The sequence below is a fragment of the Oncorhynchus nerka genome, linkage group LG18 (genome assembly GCF_034236695.1).
Source record: "Oncorhynchus nerka isolate Pitt River linkage group LG18, Oner_Uvic_2.0, whole genome shotgun sequence".
NCBI lineage: Eukaryota > Metazoa > Chordata > Actinopteri > Salmoniformes > Salmonidae > Oncorhynchus > Oncorhynchus nerka.
Genome location: NC_088413.1, coordinates 53846009 through 53872432, shown reverse-complemented (window position 1 = coordinate 53872432; position 26424 = coordinate 53846009). Strand labels below are relative to the sequence as shown.

Genomic DNA, 26424 nt, shown 5'->3' with positions numbered 1-26424 from the left:
ACATCATTCTGCATCACGTTGCTAGGGAATGGTGGAGTCAACATTAGTTGCCACAGCAACACCGCTTCACCTTCAACTCTCTTGCCCTCTGTCTGTCGGCACTGCAGCAGACTGCAGTGGTGTGTATTTATATATACGGTCTATGGCATGAGCTCACCATGGCTCGGTGTTGTGTAACATGAGCGTGTAGGGTCTTGATTCATTCACTGCAATGTTTAGTAAGAACACTCCAGGAGTCCACAACTACGAGATTCTAATGGTTGTGGAGGTTGGCAAAATTAGAACAATTTAGAACAATTTTGTATTAAGTTAGGTTGAATATCTGGACCACCCATAGTGGTGAGGTGACAATGTTGGGTCAGCATCCAGGAAGCAAACCAGTGAAGAAATAATTTGACATTACACATTTCTTAGAGACACGCAGAGCATCTGCATGGGTTGAAATGATATATTTATTGAACAGCGTGATAACTGATAACAGTGGCCAGTAAAGATTTACCTGAGGATAGTGATTGTAAAAGAGTCCAGCATCAGCAGTTGAGTCTATTATGGACAAGAACAAGAACAAAAACAGAAAACACAACAAAAAGAGAATTTTGAGCAACCAAGAAAGCTAGAAATAGGGAAACAAAGACAACAGATGAGAAAGATGGGAGAATTGTGGAAATTCTAGCTGGTTCAAAGATTCTAGTAATAGAGATGATTAGTAATTTGGTAAACCATTGACATGCTGATGAGAATTGTTAACACAGCCTAATCACAGTAACCAGCCCCTACACTTACAAACAGGGCCTCGTATTTCAAGAAACAAGAACAGACAACCATCTATGACTTGGTACATAGGACACTTCTCTTACAAAAATGATCATTTGACCTGCAGCATTGAGGTGGTCGGTAGATCAAACAGTGCACAGTGTCATTGATAGAAACGGTTCTGGATTGTGCGAGAAACCATTCAACTCTATATATGGCAAGGTTGGAGGTGGCATTGAGAGCAGTGGCTAGGTACTAGTGGACAGAGCATTGCCCAATCTGATGCTCTCATTTAAATATTTTTTTCCCCTGGCACAACCAGTAGAGCTTTCTCAGTTGTCATTTGCTAAATTGAGTTTAGCAGCACACCGAGAACATCAATGCCAGTTCCCCAGGGAGAGAGAGAGGTGGGCATGAGTTTTTTTTTAGATTAGGGTGACTTCAAGACCAGTTTTCCACTCCAAGTCTGGTCCTCTGTGGAGTGGTGTTGCCCAATGACATTCTCTGACCCTCTTTCGGTTGGTTTCCGAAAAAGAGCAGAAAACTAAGCTGATTTTGTATGTGCTCAGTCACAGATCTCAAATCCTAAATCGTCACCCATTCCATCCAGGGTGCACGGTTGTCTTGCTGCAGTCCACAGCACCTTTATCAGCAACGCGTGGTGAAAATGCCCTGCCCAGTTTTGGCAGATTACTACATTCTGTTTGGTTCCTTTTTATATCACATGGCCAATTCTTGCATTTGGATTTCCTCCTGCAAAAGCATTTTTTTCCCCCAGCATGCATACAAAAATCATCAGGTTTATCAAGAGTTAAACAATGAAAACAGCTTAACTTATAAAGGCTTAAAGCTGCAATATGTAACTTTTTGGGCAACCTGACCAAATTCACATAGAAATGTGAGTTATAGATCCGTCTTTAGCATTGAAAGCAAGTCTAAGAAGCAGTAGATCTGTTCTATATGCACTATTTCTATGCTTCCCATTAAATTTAGTTTTTGCATCTTTTACTTTCGGTTTTGTACACCAGCTTCAAAACAGCTGAAAATACAATATTTTTGGTTATTGAAAATATATTTCACTGATGGTACAATGATATGCTACACTATACATTGCTTTGTCACAAACTGAAATTTGGCAAACTATTCGAATTTTAGCAACCAGGGAATGGCAAAGCAATTTCTGCATATTGCACCTTTAATGTAAATGGCATGACAGTGACCTTAATGTCTTAAGAGTGTTCAGATTCAACGTCAGTAAACAATTCTACACTAAGTGTATAACTGACTCATCGCTTGGACAGATAACATTCATTTCTACCGGTAATCATTTTTTTGTTGGCTAATGATTGCTTGCGGAAAACAGTGATTCATTTGGCTAGACTAATGGATAATCTACATTGGCTAAACACAGAACAATAACAGTTAAAATATGGACTAAAATAATCACAGCATACACTAATCTAATGTATGAGTGCTGTGTATATGGCTCTGTTCCATCACTTAAAATAAATAAATACATAACCAAGGAAATACGCAAAACAATAATAAAATCAATTTAAAAACACATGGCTAAGACATAATATTCTGTATATTATTGTGAAACTCATACACAGGTATGGACACTGGTTCTAGAACGATACGAAATATAAACATAAGAACAAAAAGGATGACCAATGATAGTCCTCTTAATTGTAGACAGCAAAGGTGCTAGACAGTTAGACACATGAAGGCTTTACAGCGTAATGGCTGTGATGAGCTACTATGACCCCAGCAAGCCAGCAAGAAGAACAACATTCATTCTTTCCTGTGTTTTTTTTCTGCAACCTCAGCCGTGAGGTTAGCTCACCCAAGAAGCCATGCACATTGCCTGCCGGTTCACCCTTCACTCCCTGTGAAGTGAGGGAGATTGCCCATGACCCTCCAGCATATGCACCAAGCCCAACTGTGGACTCAGGCCTAGCATCCCCACTGAACACTGCAGAAACGTTAGCCTCCTGCCGTCCCTTCCTCCTCACTCCTTCTTCTTCTTCCCGTCCACCACCTTTTCCTTCTCGTCCCCAGTCACAGACTTCCAGTAGCGATGACAGGCCAGCTCCAGTAGTTCTAGCCCTCCTATCAGCTTCTGCTGGCCGAAGTAGACACCCATCATCACTAAGAAGTACAGACGGAGCGGGGCCCAGAGCCAGAGGCCTGCGAAGGACAAGGCTATGAAAGAGCTCCAGTAGAACAGAGATGCTGCCTTGATCAGAGCCACGCGGAGCTCCGTCTTACAAGGTGGCACGCGGCACATGCCCTCCCTGTCGAAGCCCCGGGGCTCAGCGGCATAGAAGTCCCTCAGGCGGACCTCCTTCTCTGCCCAGCGCTCCTGAGTCCAGGCCTGCAGGGCGGAAGGGGATGTGGGCAGGGCGGAGGCCTCGTAGCGGCGCACATGGAAGTGGATCTCCCGGGGGAACTGCCCTAGGATCAGGTGGCGCTCCGTCTGAGGGATGTTCTTGGGGTAGGCCACGGTGATGTCATGGACGGCATCCAGGTTGTCTCCTGTAAAGGAGGGGAGGTATGCATGACCAAGGGTTTGTGTGGATGCTGATGCAGAAGATCCATATCCTTGAGTCAAATGTAACGAACTAAGTATATTGAGGACATGTTTGCTTCCCACACTGAGCACTATATCATTCCTGTCTCTTAAATAAGCCTGCAGCCCCACTCCCATACCACACAATTTATTTATTTATTTTACCTTTATTTAACCAGGCAAGTCAGTTAAGAACAAATTCTTATTTTCAATGACGGCCTGGGAACAGTGGGTTAACTGCCTGTTCAGGGGCAGAACGACAGATTTGTACCTTGTCAGTTCGGGGGTTTGAACTCGCAACCTTCCGGTTACTAGTCCAACGCTCTAACCACTAGGCTACCCTGCCGCCCCACAATGAGCAGGGACCTGAGTGAAATATCAGCCTGGGAGGATGACACGACACCTGCCAGCCCTGAGCTCCCACCGACTCCCTACTGTACTGTATGAGAGTCAGTGGATATAAATAGGCCAGGGGCACAGCGCACTCAGACAAAGACCACCTAGATAACATGTCAATCACCAGAGGTGAGGGAACAGGGCTAAGTCCGATGACATCACTGTGGTTCAGAACACCTGCTTGGTGAGTTAGTGCCCAGCTAAGCGCTGCAGGCGGCGGTATTTAAGACTGATGGAAGGATGCCAGGATTAGCTCACAGGCCAATATGAGATGCCTTGGGGTGCTGTAATGTGTCACGGTGTTGATGAAGTACTAGTCTGAGATTCCTAAAGAAAACCAGGTAACACTGATGTGGCTTGTTAGAATTCCTTCACGCTTGAGTCATTTGACATAGGCTAACTGTTGTCATAACAAGCGAAGACAGATGACTACAATACAAACAGCCAGTAAAACACCCTTGGTTTCACTTTCCTGCATGTTACAGCAACATGGGTCAAAAATGACAGTAAATATAGAAAAAGTTAACCCCTGACCTTTGCGGAGAGTGTCCACGATGAAGGTGAATCCAGTGGTGCGGGGGTGCAGCACATACTCAAACTTAGGTAGGCCGTTCTTTTCCGCAAAGTCATCACTTCTTGCTCTAGTGTAGTCTGCAGGAGAGAGAGAAAAACAGAAAATGAGAAGTAGGCTCAATAGGATTGTTAGCATCTAGGATAATTGACTGTAATAAATTACATTTCTTGGATAGGGTTTAGCACACTACTGTAAGAGTAAGAGAATATTGATGTATGGTATATGACCACCCATTATGTAGTGTTGTATTGTTGCTTGTCGTGATGTGTTTTGTCCTATATTTTTTATTTATTTATGTATATTTTTAATCCCAGCCCCTGTCCCCGCAAGAGGCCTTTTGCCAGGCCATCATTGTAAATAATAATTTGTTCTTAACTGACTTGCCTAGTTAAATAAAGGTTAAATGAATAAAAAATGTCCTTACTAGATATGAATAAAATATAATTTCATGAGCTGATTTCATCAAAAGATATGACACTGGCCTAGGGGGAGCACTACACCTATAGATCCTTAGATATCTTCTCAGGGACAAAGACATCTTTGATCTAGAAGGGGTCACATAAAAGAACACCCTGATCCAAATCCTATCACCAGCCCTCCAGGACAGTAGGGGAAGTGGAGGAACTAAAACTATTAGTAAATTGTCATATCTGGCCCAGGATCTGTAAGTACAACTGATTTTAAGAGGATTGTATACACATACACAGATCACACATACATCCTCAGGGAGTTATAAAACCGATGTAAACAAGCTTGGGGATGAGAGATGGAAGAGGTTGATGCAGGGTACTATTGTTGATGTCCTAGCCAAACCATTGCCCTGGTTGGCTAAGTGACTGTTGTCACTGAAAGCTGTTACCGGTGAGGTCAGTGCCCTCAGGGAAGAGGAGGAGCTGCAGGGGCTCTCTGATGTCACAGAAGTACTCTAGCATGTTCTCCATGTGGCTGCGGTCCTCCTCCCACCGACGCTTGATGAAGATGAAGCAGGCCACCTGCATGGCCCAGCCTGACGCAAATTAACCAGATTAATGCCACTCTTTTATCCAAAGCAACTTAGTCGTGTGTATAAATTTTTTTTTTTAAATCACTGTGTAACCCATGCTGAGGTGTATGTGTGTTGCTTACACCCACCGAAGCCTGGCACACCTTTGAGGGCGGCCTTGAGGCAGATTTTTTCCAGTCGCAGGTAGCTGTACCTCAGCAGGCAACACCACAGGAACATCCAGTCCAGACGCGTCCGGTGGTTCATGATGATCACACTGCGCTCCCCTGGGATGAAGCCATCACCCGTGATCACCACCTTCACCCCAAACACCAGCTCCAGCAGGGCCTGCACAGGGGTAGGGAGGGAAACGGGGGAGGGAGGGGGCGGGAGGTATGTAGGAACAGGAAGACTCATTTCATTTGGTTCCAAAACACAGACACCAAGAATAGTACAAAAAAAACAAAAAAAAAGTCAGTGAGAGGTCAAAGAATATCAAGACAATAGATCAAAGAATGTTAGGTCAAAACCAAAAAGGCGAAACAGTTACCCACAGTGGTCTAACAAAGGTGATAAGAGACATAAGTGGATGCAGACATAAGGAACACCGAGAGACAGACAAGGGGTAAGATGACTCACCACGGGCAGGGTGAGCCAGGTGGCCACGATACGGTCTGTGATCCAGCGGTACCAGGAGGGTGACAGCAGCATTAGAGGTAGCACAGGGCCCAGCATGAAGATGCTGCCAAAGAAACTTCCCAGAAACAGGGTCACCACAAAGTACAGCCCACGCACAGACACCGCCATACCTGGGAAGGAGAGAGATTACTTCATATTTATATTTGGACTCTCCTTATGCATCAGTGAAGACAACTTGTTAGTTCACTACAGTATTAAACTGATCATGAAGGAGATAAGTAGGATAAACACTTCCAGAGATGGCTAATCAATTCTGCCGAATTCCTATGTTGATGTGGAACTACAAGTTGGGCATAATGAGGAAGGATTGGATTAATCATGAACCAGCCTAATGTAAGACAAAATGGAGTTATGTCCTCATCAATAGCAAACCCTCATGTTCTGTGGATCTTCCTACATTTCCACAAAAACAGTGGAAAAACCAAGGCAGACATTCCTATTGTGGAATGTAAATAGGGGTCGGAGCCAGGGGTTTCTTACTGCTAAAATGCTGTGATCAGGGAACTGGATTTTATGCAGCTCGCCAACAACCTCATCTTAGACCTGAATATTTCACACTTTCACTGAACAGCCTAAATATAAAGAAGAAGTTACAGGTCTGTGAGAGCCAGAAATCTTGCTTGTTTGTAGGTGACCAAATAATTATTTTCCACCATAATTTGCAAATAAATTCATTAAAAATCCTACAATGTGATTTTCTGGAGAAAAAAAAAATCTAATTTTGTCTGTTATAGTTGAAGTGTACCTATGATGAAAATTACAGGCCTCTCTCATCTTTTTAAGTGGGAGAACTTGCACGATTGGTGGCTGACTAAATACTTTTTTGCCCCACTGTATATACTGTTACACTGGCAATACTAGAGTGCCTATAAGAACATCCAATAGTCAAAGGTTAATGAAATACAAATGGTATACAGGGAAATAGTCCTATAATTCCAAAAATAACTACAACCTAGAACTTCTTACCTGGGAATATTGAAGACTCATGTTAAAAGGAACCACCAGCTTTCATATGTTCTTGTGTTCTGAGCAAGGAACTTAAACATTAGCTTTTTTACACGGCACATATTGCACTTTTGCTTTCTTCTCCAACACTTTGTTTATGCATTATTTAAACCAAATTGAACACGTTTCATTTATTTGAGGCTAAATTGATTTTATTGATGTATTATAAAGTTAAAATAAGTGTTCATTCAGTATTGTTGTAATTGTCATTATTACAAAAAATAAATGAAAATAAATTCAAATTTCTTTTATATATATTTTTTTAAATCGTCTGATTAATCGGTATCGGCTTTTTTGGTCCTCCAATAATCGGTATCGGCGTTGAAAAATCACAGTCAGTCAACCTCTACAAACAATAGTACGCAAGTTTAAACACCATGGGACCACGCAGCTGTCATATCTCCTAGAGATGAACGTACATTGGTGTGAAAAGTGCAAATCAATCCCAGAACAGCAGCAAAGGACCTTGTGAAGATGCTGGAGGAAACAGGTACAAAAGTATCTATATCCAGAGTAAAACGAGTCCTATATCGACATAACCTGAAAGGCCACTCAGCAAGGAAGAAGCCACTGCTCCAAAACCACCATAAAAAAGCCAGACTATGGTTTGCAACTGCACATGGGGACAAAGATTGTACTTTTTGAAGAAATGTCCTCTGGTCTGATGAAACAAAAATAGAACCGTTTGGCCATAATAACCATCGTTACGTTTGGAAGAAAAAGGGGGAGGCGTGCAAGCCGAAGAACACTATCCCAACCGTGAAGCACGGGGGTGGCAGCATCATGTTGTGGGGGGTGCTTTGCTGCAGGAGGGACTGGTGCACTTTACAAAATAGATAGCATCATGAGGATGGAAAATTATGTGGATATATTGAAGCAACATCTCAAAACAGCAGTCAGGAAGTTAAAACTTGGTCGCAAATGGGTCTTCCAAATGGACAATGACCCCAAGCACACTTCCAAAGTTGTGGCAAAATGGCTTAAGGACAGCAAAGTCAAGGTATTGGAGTGGCCATCACAAAGCCCTGACCTCAATCCCATAGAACATTTGTGGGCAGAACTAAAAAAGCGTGTGCGAGCAAGGAGGCCAACAAACCTGACTCAGTTACACCAGCTCTGTCATGAGCAATGGGCCAAAATTCACCAAACTTATTGTGGGAAGCTTGTGGAAGGCAATCCGAAACGTTTGACCCAAGTTAAACAATTTAAAGGTAATGCTACAAAATACTAATTGAGTGTATGTAAACTTCTGACCCACTGGGAATGTGATGAAAGAAATAAAAGCTGAAATAAATCATTCTTTCTACTATTATTCTGACATTTCACATTCTTAACATAAAGTGGTGATCCTAACTGACCTAAGACAGGGCATTTTTAATTGGATTAAATTTCAGGAATTCTGAAAAACTGAGTTTAAATGTATTTGGCGAAGGTGTATGTAAACTTCCGACTTCAACTGTAACTGGCCTACCTGGTTAAATAAACTTGGAAAAAAATATATATACATCTTGTTGGCATTTACACATGTCCCCATTACCAGTAAAACCCCATTTCTTTCACTTATGTGTCAAATAACACTGACCAATCAGGACCTGAATATGACTGTACATCACATAATAATGTAACGCATTCATACATTCTTTACGTAGCTATTACACATTGATTACACTATCACTCGTATTTCATATATGTCACAACTATTCATCGATACGCATGCTATGATGCTGGTAGCACCTACAGTGCTGGTCATAAATAGCAGCTAGCTAGCTCATGGATGCAAACAATGTTCTTCCCCAAAAACATAGCAAAAACGACAATGTTTCAGTAGCTAGGTGTCACCATCTAAAAGAACCATAATCTATTAGACCGTTCTTATTTGATTAATGGTGGTCGGACCCATCGATGTGAAGCTAGCCACAATAAGGAATAGCCACAATAGTGGACTTAGCGATTAGCCTTCAGAATAAATATGTCATTGACAGTGACGCAAAGGAAATAGTATAATTATGAAATAATTGACTATATCATGCAAAACGATGTTGGAATGTTATATAAAAAAAACGATTAAAAAAAAAACTAGGACAACTCATTAATTTGACAAATCTGTTGAAATCACACTGGATGTATTATACTTTAGAATTGCATTGGGGGTATACTTATTTCACTGTACAGCCTTACCTATGGATTGTGGATAAATGACATGGGGTATCAGTCTACTCAGTGACACCCAAAGAACATTAGCATCGTCAATCTTATGGTGGGACTCTAAACAACCGAATTGAGCCATATATGTCAACCTATGTCCCGCGATAAGAGCTACAATGCTAATATTGGCATAAACTCTTCAGTTCTGTGGGTGTCACAGAGTAGACTGATACCCCATTTCATTGCTTTACATTCTAACCTTGTTTAACATTATCTAGTCTAAATATTGGCTTGCACATGCAATTTCAGCACACACATCCTTCTATAATACAACTGTGTTATTTGGAGTGTCAAATTAAAAGCTTATTTAACATGTCAAATAGTGTTATTGTCAAATTGTGTTATTTGACACGCAAAGACCCAAACGGCATTCCATAGTATGTTGTGAAGCTAATAGCAGTAACGTTATTACTGTGTAACTCCGGTAGGGCAACATCTGAAAAATAGCGCACTTGTTAGTGTGTACCGGTGCTCAACCAGTCGTGAAAGCCATCATCACCCACGACAGAACGGTTAACTGTCAAGGGCAATCAATTCCATTATCTTGGTGTTAATGGATTTCGCCTTTGAGTTGTCTCGCTGAAATGTTCTTACTCTTTCAAATGACTGCTTGATCCACACAGCAGCTCCCCTCTGCTGTTTCCTGAAGTCCATGATCATCTCCTTTGTTTTGTTGACACCACACTCCGAGTGCCCTCATCTCCCTGTAGGCTGTCTCGTGGTTGTTGGTGATCAAGCCCACTGCAGTTGTGTCGTCTGCAAACTTGATGATTGAGTTGGAGGCATGCATGGCCACGCAGTCATGGGTAAACAGGGAGTACAGGAGAGGGCTGAGCACACACACTTGTGGGGCCCCAGTGTTGAGGGTCAGTGAAGTGGAGATGTTGTTTCCTACCTTCACCACCTCGGCGGCCAGTCAGAAAGTCCAGGAAACTGCCCAAACTTTTAATTTAGTCAATCGACACCCCCTCTCCCCTTTTGTTTTTACACTGCTGCTACTCGCTGTTTATTATCCATTCATAGTCACGTCACCTTACATGTACAAATTACCTCGACTAATCTGTACCCCCGCACATTGACACGGTACCACTACCCACTGTATATAGCCTCATGATTGTTATTTATTGTGTAACTTTTTTTATTTAGTATTTATTTTCTTAACTGCATTGTTGGTTAAGGGCTTGTAAGTAAGCATTTTACACTAAGGTCTACACCTGTTGTATTCAGCGCATGTGACAAATACAATTGTATTTGAAACCCAAGAGGTGGGACAAACTTTCCCAGAACTGTTAGTTTCAGCTACTGGCCTAAGAATTGGGATGTAGGCTACGTATGCTATGCATGTGCTTTGGATAAAAGTATAAGCCTATCATAAGGAAATAAAGAAATTATTACACTAAATCAGTAGGAAAGAAACTAAAATGTAGAGCAAAATGAAGCTTTTTAATATGGCTTTATTTATGCAGCTAGTCTTTATTGCTCGGTCTTGCTGACTTGGTGAAGGGAGTTCTGCTCGACCAAGCAGGCGTTTCACCTGTGGGTTCATGCTCCTCCACCTCAATTACCGCTGTTATTGCACAAGTCTCCCAGTCCCAACCCCCCTCTTGTCATTACCACCATGCATAGCAACAGCATGACACAGCAGCTCTCACGGCAGCAGCACGCAAAGTGGATGATAGACTGGTGCACTAACAACTCAGGTGTGTCATACAAAGCCAGGAAGGGGTTTAAGAGTTGTTTTTTAACATGAAGCGTGGCAGAGGTGAGGAACACCCTGGCTCAGCACAATTACACCTCCCCTGTTACTGCTCTCTCCCACAACTTACTCCCAACACACACGCTGAAGAGCACACACAGGAAGTGTGGAGGACACACCTTTAGTGTCCTCAGAGGATGAGAGGTGAAAAGTGGAGTATTTCTGTCTGCACCACTCGGGTCTAAGGCACTGCATCTCAATGGTAGAAGAGTCACTAGAGACACCCTGGTTCGAATAAAGGCTGTAACACAACCAGCCGTGATTGGGAGTCCCATAGGGTGGCGCACAATTGGCCCAGCGTCGTCCGGGTTTGGCCAGTGTACGCCGTCATTGTAAATAAGAATTTGTTCTTAACTGACTTGCCTAGTTAAATAAAGGCTGCGTCCCTGCCCAGTCATGTGAAATCCATAGATTAGGGTATAATTACATTTATTTCAAATCGACTGATTTGTTTATACGAACTGTAATTCAGCAACAACAAAAATTACACACCCAGTAGCTCTCCTGGAGATATTATGCTGTAACAGACTAACCAAAAAAAAGTCTTATTATTTTAGAATATATATCCATTCAGTATAATATCCCCCGTTCAGTGATTCAGGGATCAAATGTCTATACTTCGAAGCAAGGTAGCTAAGCGGGAGGGCTCGAGACTGACTTTTTCCAGTGCCAAGTAACACATGAAAGAAGTCAGCCATTTCATTTAGCATGTTCAGGGACTGCACAATGGACATTTGTCAAAATAGGATCCTGATACCTTGAGAGAGGAATTTGCCTGCATGGTTTATGTACATATTGGCCTAGGCTATTTTATGCATAATTTACTGTGGTGCCATTTCCCCTATACTGACAGTTAAGAAATAATTGTTATACTCACATAAAGCAGAGACTCAACTCCAACAGTTTTAAAAACTGTTGCTCACTGTCAGTATGCAAGAGGGGGGAGCAGGAGTGAAGTGAAAAAGGGACAAGGCATACACTTTCATTGCAGGAAATGACTTGCCTAGTTAAATAAACTAGGCATTTAAAAAAATACAAATTCTGCACATTACTGTTGACAAATGTTTTTTAACCCCCAAAATCAGCAGGAACATTGTGTCACCTAATCACCGATGTCAGCAAAATTGTATTGGTAAGAGGAAGGCAACGTCAGTAATTTTTGGTTTATTGTCCCAGCTCTAGTTCAGTGTTTTTCCTATATTGTTTTCAGCAGCTGTGGCAAACTTAGCGTGGGGCACGGCTTTAAGAGGTCGCAGAGAGAAAATGTTGCCGTTTTTAATTGACATTTTCTGCAATGTTTTGACATGGGGCGAAAAGAACACTTCACAGTTACGCTCCCCAATCCACACTAATGGGGCCGCAGCGGAGAAGGTGAAAAGCTTAAAAGTTCATCAGTGTACACGTCACTGACCATCTGAAATGGTCCACCCACAGACAGTGTGGTGTAGGTGAAACAGCGCCTCTTCAACCTCAGGAGGCTGAAGAAATTTGTTTGGTCCCATAAGACCCTCAAATTTTCACAGATGCACCATTGAGAGCATCTTGTCGGGCTGTATCGCCGCCTGGTACGGCAACTGCACCACCTACAACCACAGGGCTCTCCAGAGGGTGGTACGGTCTGTCCAACACCTCACCGGCAGCACACTGCCTGCATTTAAATAAATGTTTACATACTGTTTTACCCACTTGATGGACCCGACAGAGGGCTGCCTCGCTTCATCTACAAGCATTTCGCTACACTCGCAAATAACCTCTGCTAACCATGTGTATGTGACCAATAAAATTAGATTTGACTTCATATGTACAGTGCATTTGGAAAGTATTCAGACCCATTGACATCATGCTGTGGGTTTGTTTTTCAGCGGCAGTGACTGGGAGACTAGTCATGATCGAGGGAATGATGAACGGAGCAAAATACAGAAAGATCCTTGATGGAAACCTGCTTAGGATCTCAGACTGGGGCGACAGTTCACCTTCCAACTTGACAACAACTCTAAGCACACAGCCAAGACAAAGCAGGAGTGGCTTTGGGACAAGGCTCTGAAAGTCCGAGTGGCTTAGCCAGAGCCCAGACTTGAACACGATCGACCATCTCTGGAGATACCTGAAAATAGCTGTGCAGCTACGCTGCCCATCCAACCTGACAGAGTTTGAAAGGATCTGCAGTAGAGCTTGACCGATTAAATCGGAATGGCCGATTAACTAGGGCCGATTTCAAGTTTTCATAACAATCGGAAATCTGTATTTTTGGACACCGATTTGGCCCAATTCTTTATTTAATTTTTTCACCTTTATTTAACTAGGCAAGTCAGTTAAGAACACATTCATATTTTCAATGATGGCCTAGGAACGGTGGGTTAACTGCCTTGTTCAGGGGCAGAATGACAGATTTACACCTTGTCAGCTCAGGAATTCAATCTGGCAACCTTACAGTTAACTAGTCCAACGCTCTAAGCACCTGATTACATTGCACTCCACGAGGAGACTGCCTGTTACGCGAATGCAGTAAGAAGCCAAGGTAAGTTGTTAGCTAGCATTAAACTTCTCTTATAAAAAACAATCAATCATAATCACTAACTACACATGGTTGATGATATTACTAGTTTATCTAGCGTGTCCTACGTTGCATATAATCGATTCGGCATGTGCGAAAAAAGCACAATCGTTGCACGACTGTACCTAACCATGAACATCAATGCATTTCTTAAAATCAATACACAGAAGTATATTTTTAAACCTGCATATTTAGCTAAAATAAATCCAGGTTAGCATGCAATATTAACCAGGTGAAATTGTGTCACTTCTCTTGCGTTCACTTCATGTAGAGTCAGTCTATATGCAACAGTTTGGGCCGCCTAATTTGCCAGAATTTTACGTAATTATGACATAATATTGAAGGTTGTGCAATGTAACAGGAATATTTAGACTTAGGGATGCCACCAGTTAGATAAAATACGTAACGGTTCCGTATTTCGCTTTAAGAATAAACATCTTGGTTTTCGAGATGATAGTTTCCGGGTTCGACCATATTAATGACCTAAGGCTCGTATTTCTGTGTTTTATGTTATAATTAAGTCTATGATTTGATACAGCAGTCTGACTGAGCGGTGGTAGGAACCAGCAGACTCGTATGCATTCATTCAAACAGCACTTTCGTGCGTTTTGCCAGCAGCTCTTCGCTGTGCTTCAAGCATTGAGCTGTTTGACTTCAAGCCTATCAACTCCCAAGATTAGGCTGGTGTAACCGATGTGAAATGGCTAGCTAGTTAGCGGGGTGTGCGCTAATAGCGTTTCAAACGTCACTCGCTCTGAGACTTGGCGTAGTGCTGATGTGCTGCTGCTCCAGTTTCAACTGTTCTGCCTTATTATTATTCGACCATGCTGGTCATTTATGAACATTTGAACATCTTGGCCATGTTCTGTTATAATCTCCACCCGGCACAGCCAGAAGAGGACTGGCCACCCCACATAGCCTGGTTCCTCTCTAGGTTTCTTCCTAGGTTTTGGCCTTTCTAGGGAGTTTTTCCTAGCCACCGTGCTTCTACACCTGCATTGCTTGCTGTTTGGGGTTTTAGGCTGGGTTTCTGTACAGCACTTTGAGATATCAGCTGATGTACGAAGGGCTATATAAATACATTTGATTTGAGTAGTTGTTCCCCTTACTCTGCATGGGTAACGCTGCGTCGAGAGTGGCTGTTGTCGATGTGTTCCTGGTTCGAGCCCAGGTAGGGGGCAGGAGAGGGGCGGAAGCTATACTGTTACACTGGCAATACTAGAGTGCCTATAACAACATCCAATAGTCAAAGGTGTATGAAATACAAATCGTAGAGAGAGAGAAATAGTCCTATAATTCCTTCTTACCTGGGAATATTGAAGACTCATGTTAAAAGGAACCACCAGCTTTCATATGTTCTCATGTTCTGAGCAAGGAACTTAAACGTTAGCTTTCTTACATGGCACATATTGCACTTTTCCTTTCTTCTCCAACACTTTGTTTTTGCATTATTTAAACCAAATTGAACATGTTTCATTATTTATTTGAGGCTAAATTGATTTTATTGATGTATTATATGAAGTTAAAATAAGTGTTCATTCAGTATTGTTGTAATTGTCATTATTATAAATAACTTAAAAAAAAAAAATTTTTTTTAATCTACCGATTTAATTGGTATCGGCTTTTTTGGTCCTCCAATAATCGTTATCGGTAACGGCGTTGAAAAATCATAATCGGTCTACCTCTAATCTCATTAGTGTGCAAGATCTTGAGAATCAGCTGTACATGTGATGGAAGAATGCACTGTGCATGCAGAGGGTTGCAAGTCCATTGACTTGGGGATAGTTTAACCAAAATATGCCTCAAGACCTAGAATTGCCCTATGCTTATCCCACAAAAAAGGTTCACTGTTATAAGAGATTTTTTAAATGAATTTAGCAAATTTCCCAAAATTCCAGGGCTTAACTTCCCATTGAAAGTTTTCGGAAAGTTTCCGACCCTTTGCAACCCTAGTAAGCATTAGAATAAGCCACCTCGGTATTTGCAACCATTGTTGATCATATATCTCTAGGAGCTAATTCGTTAACAGAATTATTCCACAATACTGACAAGGTAAGATTTTGAATGGAGAAAGCTGACCCAAGAGCAGTGCTGCCTTTTTGATTCAATCAGTATCGACACATGCCTCAACGACGCAATGAGAGAATGTTCTCTTTAGGTTGTGTTCTGGGAAACATGTTACATCTTTGACGGTTGTAGGAAAGATGCATCGTTAAAACACTTGTAAGCCTAAATTCCATTGCTAACGGGAAACCGGGCCCTGGAGGGTTTCCAAAACCTCCCGGGCCAGCGGGCAGCCCTGTATGTCGATTCCTGCTGTGTGTATTGATCATTAGCACAACTAAGCCTTTCACTCTCCCTGACCTTTATCGGAGATCCAATGGAAACAAGTCATTAAAGTTTTGTTGTTTTTTTCTGACTAACACTTCACTCCCTGCAAACTGCACAGCTCATCAGACTGCAGCAATTAGCTGTGAGCAAAGTGGTGATGGAACCCAGGGGTAGAAGTCCTCTGTTTTTCCACTGCAACTGTTCAGCTAGACTAACTCACTAGTTCAGTTAGTGGCTCAGTTGGTAGAGCATGGCACTTGCAATGCCACAGTTTGATTCCCACAGGACCAGTATGAAAAATGTATGCACTCACTATAAGTCGCTCTGAATAGAAGTATGTCAAATTACTAAAATGGAAGAAATTAAATGTAATTACTTAGGCAAATGGTTTAGAGAGCAGAGAACCAAGAATGGGCAAGACTCGGCTTGCTGTTTAGACATGGTTGAGCTCTCATTTCCATTTGCTCTATGGTGATATCTGGTCTAGACTCAGACTGGATTGCAATACAATTGCCAGAGTATGCAGGGTCAGACTAACAGCAAATATTCTGCATTGCAGTTAGGCAAGATCCTATTTTAGGCAATGTTCTGTGGACATTGCTATGGTGATTTGAATAAACATTTAGTCAACCCTCATCTTATGATTTTATTACATTTTTCTGCAGGTCCTTAAATTAATTTAAGACTGACCTTTTTATTAGATTTTAAAATGCCTTATCAGCAGGGTAGGTAGCCTTTACAATTTGATAGGGGAAACACTAGTTCGACAATACTATGTATGTATTTTTTTTGTTTATGACTAAAATCAGATATAAAGTATGTATAACATTTTATGGAGCAATATATTTTTAAATAACAGTCTTTGAACTAACAATCACTAAAATAAGTCTGGTAGAATCTAAAATTCCAAAAATGTCATGGCATGCGGTCCCCATTTAAATTTTGTGAAAATGTTTGTGTAACTTACTTTGGCTTACTGCATTCACGTAACAGGCTTGTGGAGTGGAACGAGAGAGAGGCAGGTCGTTATAGCATTGGACTAGTTAACTGTAAGGTTGCAAGATTGGATCCCCAGAGCTGACAAGGTGAAAATCTGTCGTTCTGCGAGACGCTATTGAGCCCACAGTACTACACTGTCTGAGCCAAAGGACTACATTATTTCTGTATTATTTCTGTAAGTTTTGATTGCAATACTGGGTGGGGTGAATATATTTTATGACATACATGATTTTTTGATAACTAGTAAATAGTAGCCTACAGCAAAGTGTGTTAAATCATTTCTAACTTGTTAGCAATTTCTGCTAGTTAGTTTTTGCTACCATGTGGGTTTTTAGCTTGCTTGAGCCTGCTAACTGAGTGTTAATTCACATGTTTCCATACACGTTTCATTTTAAAACATCTTACAAAAGGAGTTGTTTAAATCTAACTACCTAACTGTTTACATGTACATGGAATTGTATTCGTTTTTTTTTTTACTACATTTTTCCCCCAATCTTTACAGGAAAATGCCACGGGTAATATCTGATGTGTGGAGACATTTCATTGCAACTAATGTAGAACGAAAAGTGGTGTACATTTGAAAATACTGTGCCAAATCACATGTGAAGAATGTAACAAAGATGCAGAATCTGGCCAAGTGCATAAAGTTCCCTCAGCGCTCACAACCTGTGACAAAAGTCCCTCTTCTTCTATTCGAGGTGAAAATTATAAATCAGACACCTTATCGATAGCAATAGCTCATGGTCCTCCTGGAATTAGTTTTTTGGACTCAATGGAGGAACGTAGTCAGATAAATGCTGATTAATGTCTTGCTTGAGCTGTGTACGCAACTGGTTCACCTCTGATGCCCACAGGCAATGTGTATTGGAAGAGAATTCTGAATGTTCTTCGCCCCGCATACATCCCTCAAAACAGACACGCTTTATCTACTAATTTGCTGGATGCAGAGTTCAACAGAATTCAAGTGAAGGCAAAGCAAATCATAGAGAAAGCAGACTGTATTGCAGTCATCTCTGATGGGTGGTCGAATGTTTGTGGGCAAGGAATAATTAACTACACCATCTCCACCCTCAACCACTATTCTACAAGAGCACAGACAAGGGACAACAGACACACCGGTCTGTACATTGCATGGATGATGTATTTTGGGAGAGAGTGGTAAGCAGCCTGAAACCTATAGCAGTAGCCATTGCATGGATTGAGGGAGACAATGCCATCCTGTCTGATGTTCAGACTGCTTGCAGAAGTAAGAGAAGAAATCCATACTGCCCTGCCCACTTCACTGTTGCTCCAAGCAGAGGAAACTGTAGTTCTGAAATACATCAAAAAGCGTGAAGACTTCTGCGTGAAGACTTCTGCCTGAAGCCCATACATGCTGCAGCATACATGTCTGACCCCAAGTATGCTGGCAAGAGCATCGGTCTGGTGCAGAACTCAACAAGGCCTACGGTGTCATCACTACCATGTCACGCCACCTTGGCCTGGATGAGGGCAAGGTAATTGGCATTCTGGGGAAGTACACTTCCAAGCAAGGGCTTGGAATGTTAGCATGACTGCCATATTGCATCAACCACCTGGTGGAAGGGACTTTGTGGATCTGAGGCTCTTTCCCCAGTTTGCCTCCATCATTCTCCAAATCCCACCAACATCAGCCACCTCAGAGCACAACTGGCCCTTGTTTGGGAACACAACAGGCTGACCAATACACGGGTTGAAATATTGGTGGCCATTGGGCAAATGCGAGGCTTTCTGAGCCTGACAACGAGCCATCCTCAACAAGGTTGGAAAGTGACAGTGAAGATGAGGCCTCAGAGTCTGATGTTCAAGAGCTGGACATTGAGGTCCAGGGAAAAGGCATGGAAGTCTGAGAGGAAGACAACCAAAGCTTTAGTTTCTAGACTATCATTTTACAGACGTATGTTGAAAATGTTTTTGAGATGCGATGGCTCATTGGGGATCATTCAATATTCCCTTTCTTTTATCCTCTTGAAACTAGGGGGCACTATTTTTATTTTTTGAAAAATAACGTTCCCAAATTAAACGGCCTATTTCTCAGGACCAGATGCTAGAATATGCATATAATTGACAGCTTAGGATAGAAAACACTGAAGTTTCCAAAACTGTAAAAATATTGTCTGTGAGTATAACAGAACTGATATTGCAGGCGAAAGCCTAAGAAAAATCCAATCAGGAAGTGACTCATGTTTTGAAACCGTTGTATTCCTTTGCACCCCTATTGGCCATTGAAAGGGATATCAACCAGATTCCCTTTTCCATGTATTCCCTAAGGTGTCTACAGCATTGTGACGTAGTTTCACGCCTTTATGTTGAAGAATGAGCGTAAACGACTACATTGCGTAAGTGGCCAGCTGAGGGTGGCCTCCACGTGCCTGTATGACCTCCCTACAACGTCTGGGCATGCTCCTGATGAGGTGGCGGATGGTATCCTGAGGGATCTCCTCCCAGACCTGGACTAAAGCATCCGCCAACTCCTGGACAGTCTGTGGTGCAACGTGGCGTTGGTGAATGGAGCGAGACATGATGTCCCAGAAGTGCTCAATTGAATTCCTGTCTGGGGAATGGGCGGGCCAGTCCATAGCATCAATGCCTTCCTCTAGCAGGAACTGCTGACACACTCCAGCCACATGAGGTCTAGCATTGTCTTGCATTAGGAGGAACCCAGGGCCAACCGCACCAGCATATGGTCTCAAAAGGGGTCTGAGGATCTCATCTCGGTACCTAATGGCAGTCAGGCTACCTCTGGCGAGCACATGGAGGGCTGTGCGGCCCCCCAAAGAAATGCCACCCCACACCATGACTGACCCAAAGCCAAACCGGTCATGCTGGAGGATGTTGCAGGCAGCAGAATGTTCTCCACGGCGTCTCCAGACTGTCACGTCTGTCACATGTGCTCAGTGTGAACCTGCTTTCATCTGTGAAGAGCACATGGCGCCAGTGGCGAATTTGCCAATCTTGGTGTTCTCTGGCAAATGCCAAACGTCCTGCACAGTGTTGGGCTGTAAGCACAACCCCCACCTGTGGACGTCGGGCCCTCATACCACTCTCATGGAGTCTGTTTCTGACCGTTTGAGCAGACACATGCACATTTGTGGCCTACTGGAGGTCATTTTGCAGGGCTCTGGCAGTGCTCCTCCTGCTCCTCCTTGCACAAAGGCGGAGGTAGCGGTCCTGCTGCTGGGTTGTTGCCCTCCTACGGCCTCCTCCACGTCTCCTGATGTACTGGCCTGTCTCCTGGTAGCGCCTCCATGCAGGATCCAGTTGCAGAGGGAGGTGTTTAGTCCCAGGGTCCTCAGCTTAGTGATGGGCTTTGAGGGTACTATGGTGTTGAATGCTGAGTTGTAGTCAACGAATAGCATTCTCACGTGTCCCTTTTGTCCAGGTGGGAAAGGTCTGTGTTGAGTTGGATCTGTTGGAGCGGTATGCAAATTGGAGTGGGTCTAGGGTTTTCTGAGATAATGGTTTTGATGTGAGCCATGACCAGCCTTTCAAAGCACTTCATGGCTACAGACGTGAGTGGTACAGTTCGGTAGTCATTTAGGCAGGTTACCTTAGTTTTCTTGGGCACATGGACCATGGTGGTCTGCTTGAAAGATGTTGGTATTACAGACTCAGTCAGGAACAGGTTGAAAATGTCAGTGAAGACAATCTTCAGACCAGAAAAACTGGTTTCTCATGGTCAGAGTCCTTTAGGTGCCTTTTGGCAAACTCCAAGCGGCCCAACATGGCTTCCGTCTGGCCACTCTACCATAAAGGCCTAATAGGTGGAGTGCTGCAGAGATGGTTGTCCTTCTGGAAGGTTCTTCCATTTCCACAGAGTAACTCTGGAGCTCTGTCAGAGGGACCATTGGGTTCTTGGTCACCTCCCTGACCAAGGCCCCTCCCTCTTCACCGATTGCTCAGTTTGGCCGGGCAGCCAGCCAGCAAGCTCTAGGAAGAGTCTTGGTGGTTCCAAACTTCTTCCATTTAAGAATGATGGAGGCCACTGTGTTCTTGGGGACCTTCAATGCTGCAGAATTTATTTTGTACTCTTCCCTAGTTCTGTGCCGACACAATCCTGTCTTCTCTATGGATAATTCATTTGACCTCATGGCTTGGTTTTTGCTCTGACATGCACTGTCAACTGTGGGACCTTATATAGACAGGTGTGTGCTTTCCAAATAATTGAATTTATCACAGGTAGACTCCAATCAAGTTCTAGAACCATTTCAAGGATGATCAATGGAAACCGGATGCACCGGAGCTCAATTTCGAGTCTCATAGCAAATGGGTCTGAATACTTCTGGTTTTTATACATTTCCTAAACTTTCAAAAAAGAAAATGTTTTCCAACCTCTGCAAAGCCTGTAGATCTAGTCAGACCATACAGTAGACTAAGGTTGTGGAATACTTTCCAAATGCACTGTATATAGGCCTATACTATAGGTAGTCATCCCAGTTTTCATTTGAAGCATATTGTTTGTAACAATTGCAAAGACATTGGGAACTTTGTAGTTGTCGTTATCTTTGTGAAGTTATTGGCGGCCACAGAGAGATGGATAAACACGGTGATTCTATGTCTAGCGGAGATCTTGTGTATAAAGTGGTGTGGGAGGGCAAAAAAGCATTACCGACAAACAGCTGCTCTACGAGTCTGGGGAAGGCATTAGATTTACGAGGAACTGCCTGGAGCACAAAACACACCATTAGCCAAATACAATGGTCTCTAGCTTAATGACTAAAATGAACACCCTTTTTAGATTGCACAGGTTTTATTTATTTTTCCCCTCCAAACAATCAATGTAGAAATATGACACATTGTAATTAAATTATTATCAGCTTTGTGAGATCTTGGCCAATGCCTGTATTTTATATATACAGTGGGGAGAACAAGTATTTGATACACTGTCGATTTTGCAGGTTTTCCTACTTACAAAGCATGTAGAGGTCTGTACATTTTTATCATGGTACACTTCAACTGTGAGAGACTGAATCAAAAATCCAGAATATCAAACCTTTGTTTGCAATTACAGAGATCAAACCAGGTTTGCACACACTGCAGCAAGGATTTTGGCCCGCTCCTCCATACAGACCTTCTCCAGATCCTTCAGGTTTCGGGGCTGTCACTGGGCAATACGGACTTTCAGCTGCCTCCAAAGATGTTTTATTGGGTTCAGGTCTGGAGACTGGCTAGGCCACTCCAGGACCTTGAGATGCTTCTTACGGAGCCACTCCTTAGTTGCCCTGGCTGTGTGTTTCAGGTCGTTGTCATGCTGGAAGACCCAGCCACGACCCATCTTCAATGGGGGGGGGGTTGTTGGCCAAGATCTCACGATACATAGCCCCATCCATCCTCGCCGCAATACGGTGCAGTCGTCCTGTCCCCGTTGCAGAAAAGCATCCCCAAAGAATTTCCACCTCCATGCTTCACGGTTGGGATGGTGTTTTTGGGGTTGTACTCATCCTTCTTCTTCCTCCAAACACGGCGAGTGGAGTTCAGACCAAAAAGCTATATTTTTGTCTCATCAGACCACATGACCTTCTCCCATTCCTCCTCTGGATCATCCAGATGGTCATTGGCAAACTTCAGACGGGCCTGGACATGCGCTGTCTTGAGCAGGGGGACCTTGCGTGCGCTGCAGGATTTGAATCCATGACGGCATAGTGTGTTACTAATGGTTCTCTTTGAGACTGTGGTCCCAGCTCTCTTCAGGTCATTGACCAGGTCCTGCTGTCTAGTTCTGGGCTGATCTCTCACCTTTCTCGTGATCATTGATGCCCCACAAGGTGAGATCTTGCATGGAGCCCCAGACCGAGGGTGATTGACCATCCTCTTGAACTTCTTCCATTTTCTAATAATTGCGCCAACAGTTGTTGCCTTCTCACTAAGCTGCTTGCCTATTGTCCTGTAGCCCATCCCAGCCTTGTGCAGGTCTACAATTTTATCCCTGATGTCCTTACACAGCTCTCTGGTCTTGGCCATTGTGGAGAGGTTGGAGTCTGTTTGATTAAGTGTGTGGACAGGTGTCTTTTATCCAGGTAACGAGTTCAAACAGGTGCAGTTAATACAGGTAATGAGTGGAGAACAGGAGGGCTTCTTAAAGAAAAACGAACAGGTCTGTGAGAGCTGGAATTCTTACTGGTTGGTAGGTGACCAAATACTTATGTCATGCAATAAAATGCTAATTAATTACTTAAAAATCATACAATGTGATTTTCTGGATTTTTGTTTTAGATTCCGTCTCTCAGTTGATTAAAATTACAGGCCTCTACATGCTTTGTAAGTAGGAAAACCTGCAAAATCAGCAGTGTATCAAATACTTGTTCACCCCACTGTGTGTGTGTGTGTGTGTGTGTGTGTATATATATTTCTTTTTTTTATTCCAGGCAGTAGCTTTCAGTTGACACTGTCCCGTTTTGCCACTGAGAAATTTACCTGAATTTCAAGCCCTGCACTGCCTGTAGATCAAGTCGGTCCATTCAGTAGACAAAGGTCAGCCTACTTTCAAAATGAACTAAGAAGATCTCAACAACATTAACTAGGCCTAACTGTGGCTCAATTATTAACCAGTAGTTGCAAGTGTGGCATTATCTATGTATCACAGTACAACGTCCATTGCACTTGAATTGCATCACATGGGCTATTCCACCTCATTAGGTCAAAGTCAGGGCAATAGACAGGACACACTGATTGGACTTGAATAGCACCATTCAGCTAGGGCTCTTATCAGGGTCAGGGAAGTTTGCCAGGATACTGTGCCCACAGAGGCCCACATAAAGCACTGCCTTCCCTCCTCCTGAAAGAAACACCTTGTGAAGAATGTGTGTGTGTACTGTGAATGTGCGTGGATAACAAAAACCTGAAAGCTCTTCAAAAATATCATCAAGAGTGAATAGGCCTAGAAATGCTTGAAATAAGATCATAAGATTGCCTGCTCATTTCGCTAATGGACATCACCACTGAGGATTTGCGTTGGTGACAGAGGGCATGTGAGTTTATCAATGGGGTCGGCTTAATCCCTGTGAAAAACTCATACTGACAGAGAGAAAGCAGTTTAATTAGGTTGATGATTTAGTCTAAACAAAAAAACAAAAGGATAGTTAGTAGACTTAATTTGATCATGAGCCAAGCCATTTTCGCAATCTAACAGCACACCTTCATTTAAACTCAAAGACAGGGATTATTGGATACAATACTGGATAAATCCTTTCTAGCTAACGTTACTGGTTGCAACGAAGCCTATTTCTCCACCTTCACATGGAATACTTAGTTCTGCACCCCTGCACAAATTACAATGTGTGTTCATGTGAAATAGTGTCAGCTGTAAACATAGCCAATTGTTAGGTAGTTCTGCATCCTTGCACAAATTACAATGTGTCCTGTGAAATAGTACCATAGCCAATTGTTAGCTAGTTGGTTTGTCCAAAAAACAAAGTAATAATTTACCTGAAATGTAATCTAAGTAACGTATATGGGTCTGCTTTTCTTTTAGCTGCTTAGCTAAACACGCTAAATTAGCGAGCTAGCTCAGCCAGTCCATTACAGCTAGCCTGTTAGAGTTAGCCTAACAAACAGACGCTGGCAAGAGTTGGCTTGACAACACTGATTTGCAAACTGTTTCGTACAACAAAGTTTCACTCAATATCAGAGTATTATGAGAAATGTAAACATAAAACACAAAAAAATTGCCACCCACCTGAATGTTCTTCACACCAAATTCGCTACAAATGAGCACCAGTCGGGTGCGGCCAGAAGAAATGTCAACAACTTGGTTGCGACATACTAGCCAGCTAGATATAGCTAGCGTTAGCAAGCATACAACCAGTTGCTGATGCGAAAACTATTTTTTCTGACACCTGGTTGTAGTAAACGCATGCTAAGTAGAAGCAAAACTATTATTATTGGTTATAAAACTTGCATTTATGAAAGTTAACAGCGCGAGATGGATGCAAGCTTTGCAGCTGTCGCAGCACCAGCTAGCTACCTTTTCACCTCATACTACGACCTCTCAACTTCCAACTCTCACCCGTCACTGCACGCACGCGTCAACAGGGGACGCTGTTTATGTGGGTTGGGTGAGGAAAAGTGGACTTCATGTCTGTGTCGAAGGGGACTCAAACAGCTTTCTTAAACTTCCTCCCCTAATCAAACACCAAGCCTTTTAGAGCATTGCAAATGTTCAAGCAAGCATGAGTAGCACTTAGTCAAACTCAAGACTTTCCATGACCTGCTCCCTGTGGCATGCACTTTATCTGAGTGTCTGAGTAGGGGTTGACCAGTAAACTTCTCAAGGGTCAGCGCATGACTTCAGAGGGAGCATGAAAAATGTGCTGTGAAACAACCTCACTGCATTCTGTTTCAATGCCAGCTCTACGGGACTCCCAATCACGGCCGGTTGTGATACAGCCTGGAATCGAACCAGGGTCTGTTGTGATACCTTTAGGGCTGAGATTAAGTGCCTTAGACTGCTGCACCACCCAGGAGCCCCTAATGCACAATTTTAAGAGGTGACATCAGAAGTCCCTCCTGAAATAGCCTACGTGGCTTTTAATTAAACATGTCAATGTGACACTCAGCGGTAGGCTACCTTTCCATGTCTCAGAAGAAATAGATTCTTAATGCAAAACCTGGATGTTTAACAGGGTGAAAATATCTGTAATAACATTTCATATATTCATTACAGTGCAAGAACATAATAATTTCACTTTGTCTGTGATGGACACCAGCTGTGAGAGAAACAGATAATGCACTTTAGCGGTGCTTTATTGGAGAGGGAAAAAATATCCTATGTTTAAAAAAACAAAAACATTCTTGTCCCTTCTGACCCCTTGTGCTTTTGGGATAAGAGAGAGGAGAGGAGAAAGGGGAGCATGGGGTTCCGAAAAGGAACAGGGATGATTTAACTGAAGTCTTATTCTCTTTCACCCCACACTGTATATACTATATTCTATACTATTCTATGGTATCTTAGTCACTTAATGTTTACATATCTTGCATTACTCATCTCATATTTATATACTGTTTTCTATACTATTCTACAGTATCTCATTCACTTAATAATGTTTACATATATTGCATTACTCATCTCATATGTATATACTGTATTCTGTACTATTCTACTGTATCTTAGTCCGTTAAGTAATTAATTTGCATTTTATTGCATGACATAAGTATTTGATCACCTACCAACCGGTAAGAATTCCGGCTCTCACAGACCTGTTCGTTTTTCTTTAAGAAGCCCTCCTGTTCTCCACTCATTACCTGTATTAACTGAATCTGTTTGAACTTGTTACCTGTATAAAAGACACCTGTCCACACACTCAATCAAACAGACTCCAACCTCTCCACAATGGCCAAGACCAGAGAGCTGTGTAAGGACATCAGGGATAAAATTGTAGACCTGCACAAGGCTGGGATGGGCTACAGGACAATAGGCAAGCAGCTTAGTGAGAAGGCAACAACTGTTGGCGCAATTATTAGAAAATGGAAGAAGTTCAAGAGGATGGTCAATCACCCTCGGTCTGGGGCTCCATGCAAGATCTCACCTTGTGGGGCATCAATGATCACGAGAAAGGTGAGAGATCAGCCCAGAACTAGACGG

General features: G+C 42.7%; 1 protein-coding gene across 2 annotated transcripts; it reads right to left on the bottom strand.

The window, feature by feature from the left end:
* Positions 1-434: 434 nt before the first annotated feature.
* lclat1 (lysocardiolipin acyltransferase 1) lies at positions 435-24861 on the bottom strand. 2 transcript variants are annotated; one of them, XM_029687895.2, is made up of 6 exons: positions 24520-24861; positions 5917-6086; positions 5427-5625; positions 5155-5301; positions 4256-4372; positions 435-3291 (listed from the first exon to the last, which is right to left on the bottom strand). In XM_029687895.2, exons 2-6 carry the CDS (start codon positions 6082-6084, stop codon positions 2765-2767), a joined length of 1158 nt encoding a protein of 385 aa, XP_029543755.1. In that variant the 5' UTR covers positions 6085-6086; positions 24520-24861; the 3' UTR covers positions 435-2764. The 2 variants fall into 2 exon arrangements, with proteins under 2 accessions (XP_029543755.1, XP_029543756.1); XM_029687896.2 differs by lacking the exon at positions 24520-24861 and adding an exon at positions 9781-10638.
* Between the last annotated feature and the right edge of the window lie 1563 nt (positions 24862-26424).